General features: G+C 33.7%; 1 protein-coding gene across 1 annotated transcript in view; it reads left to right on the plus strand.

Annotated features, from left to right (window-relative positions):
• Positions 1-9,665, plus strand: part of CFAP47 (cilia and flagella associated protein 47) — a 382,585-nt gene that overhangs the window by 168,547 nt on the left and 204,373 nt on the right. Inside the window, 3 exon segments of the mRNA XM_019473044.1 lie at positions 1,910-2,018; positions 3,071-3,297; positions 9,472-9,652. Coding sequence (XP_019328589.1) covers positions 1,910-2,018; positions 3,071-3,297; positions 9,472-9,652 — 517 coding nt within the window.

Consider the following 9,665-nt stretch of genomic DNA (forward strand, 5'->3'; position numbering starts at 1 on the left):
AGGTTGGACGGGGCTCTGAGCAACCTGATCTAGTTGAAGATGTCCCTGCTCATTGCAGGGGGGTTGGACTAGATGACCTTTAGAGGTCCCTTCCAATCCAAACTATTCTATGATTCTGTGATTCTATTTTATTAACTATTTTTGTTAACAGTAAACCCTACAAAATGTTGATGCTATCCTGTTTGCAGCTGACGGAAAATGGAAATATAAAGCATTAAATCTGTGGCGATACTAGCTAAACTCTCAAAATACAGTAAAATACCCATCCAAAGCATCAGGAAAAACCTCAGCAGAAAGAAAACAGGATTTGCATTCTGTGGAGATCAAAAAGCAACAATTATTCAAAGCAAAGAGGGAAATGAGGAAGTTTGTTCCTACCTATAAGCATATTGATGTCAGCAGTAACAAGAAAAGTAATTGATAGTAGAATGGCATCCTAGCAACCAGTACCTTCATGAACTTAGTTGTATATGCTGCGAGCTTGTTAACGGTCCTTATGGAGCCAAAACACTGTGTCAAACAGGAATAATTCCTGTTTAAATTGGTTCCCAGGAGTGGCTATTAGTTTGTGTGTGGGAAACCAATTTTGCTGTAGCTTTCTTTAATCCTTTTCAGGGAAGATTTGTCTGAACTCTTGAATCAAGGAAGGGGAGAAAATGCCATCAAAGTTTAATAGCTTTCCTTCTGCTGGGTCAGAAACATAATGGCAATGTTTTCAGCCTTAACGTAAATATCTGACAAAACTATGAATAAAAAGCAGGCTTGTCTTATGTTATTGACCAATATTAAAGGGAGAACATTGCATTAGTTGGCAGATGGACTAAATTATAGAAATAAATTATTTCCTTTATATCTGGTGAAGAATAAAAGAATATGCATTTTTAGGGCACGGTTTTATAGAATGTGGTTTATGGAAATAAAGAGATGACCTTCTGTGCAAATTATATCAGTTGTTGCAGCAGCGTTTGATCATTTACCTTGCAATCAGTAGAAGCTAAAGCTGTCCAGCAAAAGTTTGTAGTAAACAAAAAGTTATCAAAGCAATAGTAACATACCTATTAAATCTCCTGCCTAGTTCGGATAGATATATAGGTACCTAATTCAGATATCTTTTAGTTTTGGGATGTTCTGATTGTGGCCTTTATAATTTGGAGTATTTTTAGTGAGTTTTCTTTTTTTTAAAAATATTTTTTTGTCTTTCATTTGAACCTTATTTTTTTGTTTCATTTATGATTCAAAGTGTTATTTCTCTGCTAATTAATTTATCCTTTCCTCTATGACAAATTACTCTCTTCCTTTGTTCTAGGTCATGTTTATGTTTGCTTTCAAGCTTCTGTAGGTTTTCCTTTAGTTTTGATGAAATAATTAAGATTTGTTAACTTTATTTTTTCTTAATGGAGAATTTGTGCATGATGCTAACTTGCCTTGACTTCTGCTCTTTTTTGCTTTCTAGAGAAATGTTACTGGCTCCAAATGACTGTAAACATTTTTTTTAAAAAGTTCTTAACAGTGAAAAGCAATGAAGTAAGCTCGTGTATATGTTTAAATTATATGTGGCTATAACAGAATTAAAATTCACTTTATTGCTGTATTCATGAATGAGGGTATCCTTATTCAGTTAAATTATAGGAGGAGTTGGAAAAGATTCAACCTGTTGAAATTTCTTGACTTTTGAGATTTAATATTCTCAATTAAAGGTACTTTATTATCATAGCAGGGTTTAAAATGATAATTTTCTTTTATTTCAACATAGTTTTAAAATAATGGGTCTCCTGAATATGTAAATTATTTCACAAGTCAGATCTTAAGTATTACTAGGATATCTTTGTCTTTAGTTTTAATATTTTACCTTCTGTTCTGCATGAGTTCCTTTCTGAATTGTGTGGATGTGTATGTTCTTGTGTTTCAGATTGGAGAATTTGTATATCTGATAGAGGGAACAGGTGATATACCTTTACCTTCAGGATTGCTTCCAATGGACAGTCCAAATGTTCTGCATGTTAGCAATACGTTAGAAGGTAAAGTGAATAGAAGGGAGAAGAGTAAAATAGAGCAAATCATTCTCCTTTGCAAATATTCTTTAGTTCCCATGCATTTTTGTTAAAATTATTTAAATACGTCTGGTAAAAGCAGTTGTTTATAGTGAAGTGTAAGAAAGATTTATTTTAATGTTGTCCAGTCCATTCTCTTCAGAGCACCAGCTGGTTGTTAGCTATCTTCTTCAACTTTCTTGTATTGTTTTCAACATAGTCTACATAAATATTTTTTCATAATTTCTCTTCTTTTCTACTGCAGAATATAGGTTGTAGCCAGGTAAACCAGCACAAGTCATCTTTACCTAGAATTTTTCTAGTTTTAAAACACATGAGTTTTGTACGCAGTGTTGTGATTTGACAGGCAATCCAGTACTTTTGTCTTCAAACAGCCAGTGATAAACTGCTGTCAGTCCTATTTCAGAAACAACGTAGCTATTATTTGAAATAATTGCTGGTAGCTTCTTTTAGAGGGGATGCAACATCATCTAGAGGGATAAAAGAGTGGCTGTGTTGTGTAGGTACCAGAAAGACTTTTTTAAACTTTCATTACAATCATAATAGTAGTAACACTAAAGCCTGGGGTTTTTTATTAACTATCAAAAGTGACTTTTGATTTGGATTTCAGTCTGTGTTATTTTTTTTTCCCATTATGATTAAAAATAAAAAAAGTATTACTGGATTAAATAGCGTGTACTAGAGTAATAGCGTGTAACTAAACATCAAAGGAATGTTGTATTCTGGCTTTTCTTTGGAGATCAGGGATTTTAAATAACCTATGCAGTTACCCTAGCAGCTCACAAATGTGGGGTTTTTGTTTGTTTTTTTTTTTAACAGGTCTGAGTGCAGTAGAGCATTAAAAATAAAAAAAGTATTACTGGATTAAATAGCGTGTACTAGAGTAATAGCGTGTAACTAAACATCAAAGGAATGTTGTATTCTGGCTTTTCTTTGGAGATCAGGGATTTTAAATAACCTATGCAGTTACCCTAGCAGCTCACAAATGTGGGGTTTTTGTTTGTTTTTTTTTTTAACAGGTCTGAGTGCAGTAGAGCCAGTTTTATATTTGAAATGTGGTTTTGCTCAGATTCTTGAAGAAAATCTGAGGATTCCATTGATCAATGAGTCAAGAGAGAGGGCTCTGGCCATTGCTGCACAACAGCAGATGTCAACTACTGAATATGAAAGAAGAAAGATCACAGGGACTCTGCAGAGCAGTAGTGTTCGAGTTGCAACTGCATTGTTAGGGCTGTCCAGAGTAGAGGTGAGAAACACAGTAATCTGTTACTGCAATTATTTAGTTCTTGATTTGTAGGACTGATTTTTTTAAGTTTCAGGAAATAGTGTGAAGTTATGTTTTTTTCACACATTCTGTAATCTGACAGTTACTGATCCCAATTCCCCTCAAGCACTGCAATATTTTACATATTCATTCTGAAGCTGCTTCCTCACTCCATGCTGTTAAGAAGTGCTTCCTTTAAGAAATCTTGGCTGCAGTTAAAAAGAACATTAACATTTTACTTCAGTTAGCTTCTGAAAAACACCCATTGATTAAAAAAACTTTCATACTTTTTGTAATAGATATCTGTATTAATATCCTTCCTTATGCACATTGTAGTAAGAAATGAAAATTCTCAAACAGGACTATTTTATTTAGAAAAAAAAATCTTTGAGAATAAATCAAGGAGCAGGAAAGACTTTTTCTTGTCTTGCAAACAATACAAAACAGTTTTGGAAAACGGCAAATCTTCCTTATAGGCTATAGCTCCCTACTTATACATCATTCCAACCTAGAAATATTTTCCCAAGATTTCAACATCTAGAAACAAAAAATCCTACCAAGGTAGTCCATTAAACATTCAATTAGTACTTGTGAATAAATTTATAATAGCAATATTGCCAAATAAGCAAGCTTTTTTCTCATGTAGAATTCAAATGTAACCTTTTATGGATGATAGCCACACTCTGGGTTTTAATTTCCCTTGTGAACCTGATGTTACCCAGACAGACTGCTGGGTAGCTGTATATTATTCCTGTTTTCCAGTTAGACTGTTCCCTGAGTATGGTTCCCAGTGCTACGTGATTCCCAGTACTAAGACGAAGAGAATTTTCCCTGGTGTCTTGATGTTGCTAAATTTATGCCTTTTGTTTACAGATAAGTTTAAAAAGTAATATAAAACGAATTAAATGAGGAAAAATCAAAGAGTAGATTTAATCTGTTGTATGTTTGTAGTGGGACAAGAATTGTAACCATGTAATATAGACTCAAATATTTTCCTTTTGGATTATAGCTAATCCACTGCTGTGGTAACATTTTATAAACTTTTCATAATTGAAGTCCTTTAATATCACAGTCACTTAGCAAATACTTGACGAAAGACTTGACTGCTCTGAAGCTGTGGATGTAATCAAGACAGAACATAGTAGGAGCACTCTTTGTACCACTAGGTATGCTAAGATCTAATGTGAGTTCTAAAATTACTTGTATCGTAGAAGAGTGGAGGACAATTAGATTAGTTATAAAATACATAATGATGGATACTAACACTGAATAATTTATCATGTGAGAAGTGAAACTAATATGCAGAAAGAAGTATTTTGTTCCATGTACAGAAAGTCTTATAATTGCTTATGAGAAATAAAATGGCAAAGTTTTGCTATATACTGATGTAGAAAAGACTTCACACATTAAAAATATCTCAATATGGTAATCCACTATGCAGATTAAATTCTGAAGTGTTCCTAATAGTTTTTTGTCATAAATTCTTACTTTTTTTCTGTATAAAAGTGACTGTAGAAATTCTGGTGGCATTTATTGAAGAAACGTTTTTTGAGGGGGGCTGGTGTTCTGCAATTAAATTTGGAGCTGACGTATGGTTTTAGGTTCATTGTCTAAATTCCTCCCTCCCCCCTTCCCCCCCCCAAAAAAAAAAAAAAAGGTCCCATCCACAGCTCCTGTGGTTTGCTGAATTATTTAGGCTCATGAAATCCTTTGGAACATATGTTGCGGTTTAACGATAAATCTAGACTCTGGAAATCTGTTACTCTCTTTGAGTTCCTTTCCACCTTTCTACTCACTTCCTACAGGTATAAATTGTATTATATAATGGGTAGACAGAAGGGAAAATGCCCTTACATTATTACTACTTGGTCCATTTTTTGCCTGTAAAATTGAAGAACAAATAACTAAATAATTGCATGCTTTCCACTATTATTAAACTGTACATTTTACTCAACTCACGTTTACTTAAATCACATAGAAAATAGTAATAAAGGTAGGCTATACTTTTGGAGTCAAACTGGATATTCATATTCATTAACTTGTGCTGTATGTTTTTACTCGACCCATCTAGACGCATGGTTGAAAGTCCTAGTTATTTCTGTACTGTGTTTAGACTGCTTCTTTTCCTTGCTGCAAGAAACAAAGATCTATTTTGATTGTCTTTAATGATTAGAGTTACTGAAAAAATAATGAATTTTTATCTCTTTCCCATAAAAGTTGTTGTGCTGATCAGGACCTATTTATCTTGTTGGGTTTTTGTGCTAAACGGTGTTGCTACTGGACCAGTATTAGATAATGTGCAGAGTACAGAAGTGACACTCAACAAGTCTGAGGAGCTTGGAAATGGAGATTCAATGGAAAGGAGCAGGAGTCTTAGCTAAATCTTTATTTCTATCTTTTACTTTATAAATTAGATTAAAATCAGCTCATTAAACAGTTCTGCTAGAAATAGAATTTTAATAGTTTATTTTTACAATCTTGGGCACTGGAGGACTTACTGGCAGCAAGGTTAAGTAGTTAACCTGCCATTCTCCTTCCTGTCCCCCAAAAGTAACCTTTACTGCCAACACAATCCAAACCATTTGTTAAAGGATTTTTTTTTTTTTGGTGTTTAAACTTTGGTATAATGAAAAAAATAAATAAATTCGAAACCAAATAGCATCAAAAATTAATGAAGCAGTTAGAGAAGTTAAGTAATGAAGAGATAGGAAGCAAGGATGCTAAAGCAATAGGAATCCAAAGATGCAGATCTATTAGTATACACCCTATAAATATATACAAAGCATAAAACCCCAGAAACCAAATAACCTGGTTTCATGCCCATTTCTGACTGTGAATTTTTTTATTGTTTTTAATGAAAAATGTTAGAAAAGTTCTGAAATCTATTTTTTAAGTATACAGTTGTGTTAATTTCTTACCTTCTGAGCGTTTCATTAATTTAATTCCTCCTAAAACATTTTTAGGTAGTAGTAAAGGGAATATAGGATGGAACTGTCTGCCACTGTCAAAGTTGGGACTGGCATTATTGTGAATAATTACAAATTGCCTTTGTTAATGATGAATAAGAGAAAGCTGTAGGTGGGAAGTTTGGGTGAACATAGATAACAAGGGAATAAAAAAGGGTATCTGGAAAGAAAGAGGAGAGGATGTGGAAGAAGAACATAACTTGTTTAGATTGAAGTTGCTAATGGTGGTAAATAGAGGGAAGTAAATAAAAGAAAGAAGGAAATAACAGAATAACTAGAATTCATTCATTTGGATATGCGAGGGGAAGGATGCAGTCAGTGAAGTCAGTGAAGTGAAATTCAAAATAACATGCCTCAGTTTTTCTTTTTTCTAGAATCTACCTAAAGAGGCACAAATTACACCCAGTGTCTAGATACAGGGCTCTTTTTTTCACCTTTTTTCTAGGATCTACCTAAAGAGGCACAAATTACACTCAGTGTCTAGATACAGGGCTCTTTTTTTCATAGAGATGCCAGTAATCTTGTATAATTAGACATTACGATAGGAAAGGAAGAGAAGTCCTGTTCTACAAGAATCCCAAAACTAAAGCTTGCAATTCCCACTGTGTCCAGATGTATCCTCATAGTTAGGCTGTAAAAAGTATTTGCATAGGCTCCGTTTTGCCTCCCTTCGAATGCTGAGGGTGGACACCAGATCTCTGTACCCTTAGCCATATTCCAGCTGTTCTGACATTGTGCATTTTCTTTCTATCCTGCTGTCCATGTGACTAAGCAATGTTGAGTATTTTTATCTTAGTACATCATGGTGGTGGTGATGAGTTTTCGTTTTGATCAATGGAAAATGAGCAGATACCTTGTGCACTTGAAGCTGTGGCTTCCACTGCTTGGCTGATGTGACAGAATCTCATCCTACATCTGTCCAGCTCTGATCTTCAAAGTTTGTGCTCTTCATAGACCCCCAGGATTCAATAAGGATTTTGTGATCTTCCATGTGATGATGGAAAAGTTGCGAGCTCAGTTTGAATAGTTTGCTTTTTTAAATATAGGTGGGGGTTTTTTTGAGAAAGAATCATGGTGTCCTTGAAGAGAGAAGATACTATAATTAAAAAGTTACATTAGATACGTTTGAATGGGAATGAACTTTTCACGAAAGGATCTGTGGTCAGATTTCAATTTGTCGAAGTTATAACTGAGACCAATGTCATTTATATTACATCACTTATCTTTTGATACGGGATTAAGGGAGATGGCAAACTTGATTGATCACAGGGATTCTGGGAGACTGAGATCATAAAATTCTTTTATTCATGAGGAACGGTTTTAGAAGTTAATTCCTGGAAGGAAGAAATGAGGCTAAATTAGGATTTGGAAAACAGTAATATGCAAGGAAAGAGTAAGTTACCCCAGCACCCTGTAATAGAATCTGCCATCCTTTATACATAGGAAGTGCAGATGGTAAATCTTAAGAAAATACCTTGGAAAATCAATCAGTCTTTGAAAAATACCGTTTAATTCTGGTGCTTTATATACCCTCCAATCCTTTTTCGAAAAATTATTCTAAAAAAGAAATTAATCCTGGGAACTGAATGCAAATACTGTTCTTAACTGGTAATAACACTTCCACACTTGGAATATCATGAACCATTATGTTGATGAAGTACATGTTGGAATCTGTCTTATGGTAGCACAGCAGCCTTAAGACCTGCAATTCATAATGAGAGTTAAAAAATATTAAATTCCATTTAACTCTCACTGCCCTGAAAAATACTAAAAAGGAGAACAGCTGCAACATTTATCTGGATTGTGTTGGACATTTTCTCTTTTCTTGAAATGTTACCCTTTGAGGCAACAGGGTTTAGTCTTGTGTGTGTTTGCAGGATTTTCTTTTCCCCTTTCAAAAAGATCTAGGTCTCTCATTAAAAATACTTTCATCCTTTACTTTTTGACAAGGTACCAGGAAATATTTGAAATGTTCATAGACTATGTAATACTAACTAGCTGTCTTTTTTCCTAACATATCTTTAAAAATGAGATAGCATGAACAAGGATCTTAAAATAAAGTACTTCAGTGATTTTTTTAAATCATATCTCTTCAAGTTAATTATAATTCAAATGTGTTCAGTGCTCCACCAAAGGTCATCTTACAATGATTTTGTCAATTAAGACTTCCCAAAACTTTTTATTCATTTTGGATTTTTATTTCAGTGTTGGAAAATAATCTAATTATCAAAATCAGGTGTAGGTATAAATTTATATTCGAATATGCAGAAGGTCAAAGTCAGATTTAAACTGGTAAATATATGTAATTCTTTTCGTTTGGAACTTCCCATTACAAGTGAGAATGAAATATCTTTTTCCCACTGCAAAGTCTTCTGTCATTTCAGTCCTATCAGAAATTATATTTGCACCATACAAGTGCAAACTTACAATTACTCTTGAGCATTGCAATTATACTGTGTTATTGGATTGAAAGTGGCAATTTTGAGCAAGTAGCGTATTAAATCATTGCGTTACTTCTGTAATGCTATCTTAACAGGAGTTGAATTTAGTTCATTAAGAGGTTTAGATGCCTATTTTGAGCTTGCCTTTCCATACTGTGCTAATCCTTTACTAATATGTTTCATGCTGTTGATTAGCAATGCTTTTTACCAAAAGGAGGAGCTCGTTTGTCCCTAAAATTAATTCTAAATGCTTTGATTTCTAAAATATATTGTCAACATTAAAGTAGCAAAATTAGCTTAGCTAACTATATAGTTATCCCTTGCAAAATGTCAAAATAATTTTTCCTTTTTATACTTTTTATTATTCAGAAACTGTACAAAGTGAAAGAAGAAACATCTGTCTACATCTCATACAAAATATGTTTTTCTTTTCAGGTTTTTTCTTCCATTTTCTTGCCTTCCCTGAATACCTATAAAGGCTTGCAGAGTGGTTTCTGGGTAGGAGGTGTTTTTACTGTAAATCTCAAAATGCATTTTTCTTAAATGAATGTTTCAGATGCATGATGTCTAAAAAAATTATACAGGACAGTTTTTATTTAGAAGGATCTCTCAACAATTTCTATACGACTTGCCTAATTACCAATTCAGTTTTAGAATTATACCCTTAAGCCTGTATAATTTTACATTTCTTAACCTGAAATTATTATGAGATGATTGTTCATATGTATACATTATTCCTTCACTTGCAGAGACATGCACTCCTGAAACCTCGTAAATTGCCCCCAGAGCTGAAGTATGTGGATTACAGTGTAGAAGTGAGCATGGAAGAATTCTTTAAGGTTCCTGAGACGTTCTCTATTCCAGTGTTGGCATCGAGCAGAGTTAATTTGAAAGTTCCATCAGCAAAAGACCTTTCACCTCAGAAAACAGGTAAGAATAGTAT

The sequence above is a fragment of the Aptenodytes forsteri genome, unplaced genomic scaffold (assembly GCF_000699145.1).
Source record: "Aptenodytes forsteri isolate BGI_AS27 unplaced genomic scaffold, ASM69914v1 Scaffold2, whole genome shotgun sequence".
Taxonomy (NCBI): Eukaryota; Metazoa; Chordata; class Aves; order Sphenisciformes; family Spheniscidae; genus Aptenodytes; species Aptenodytes forsteri.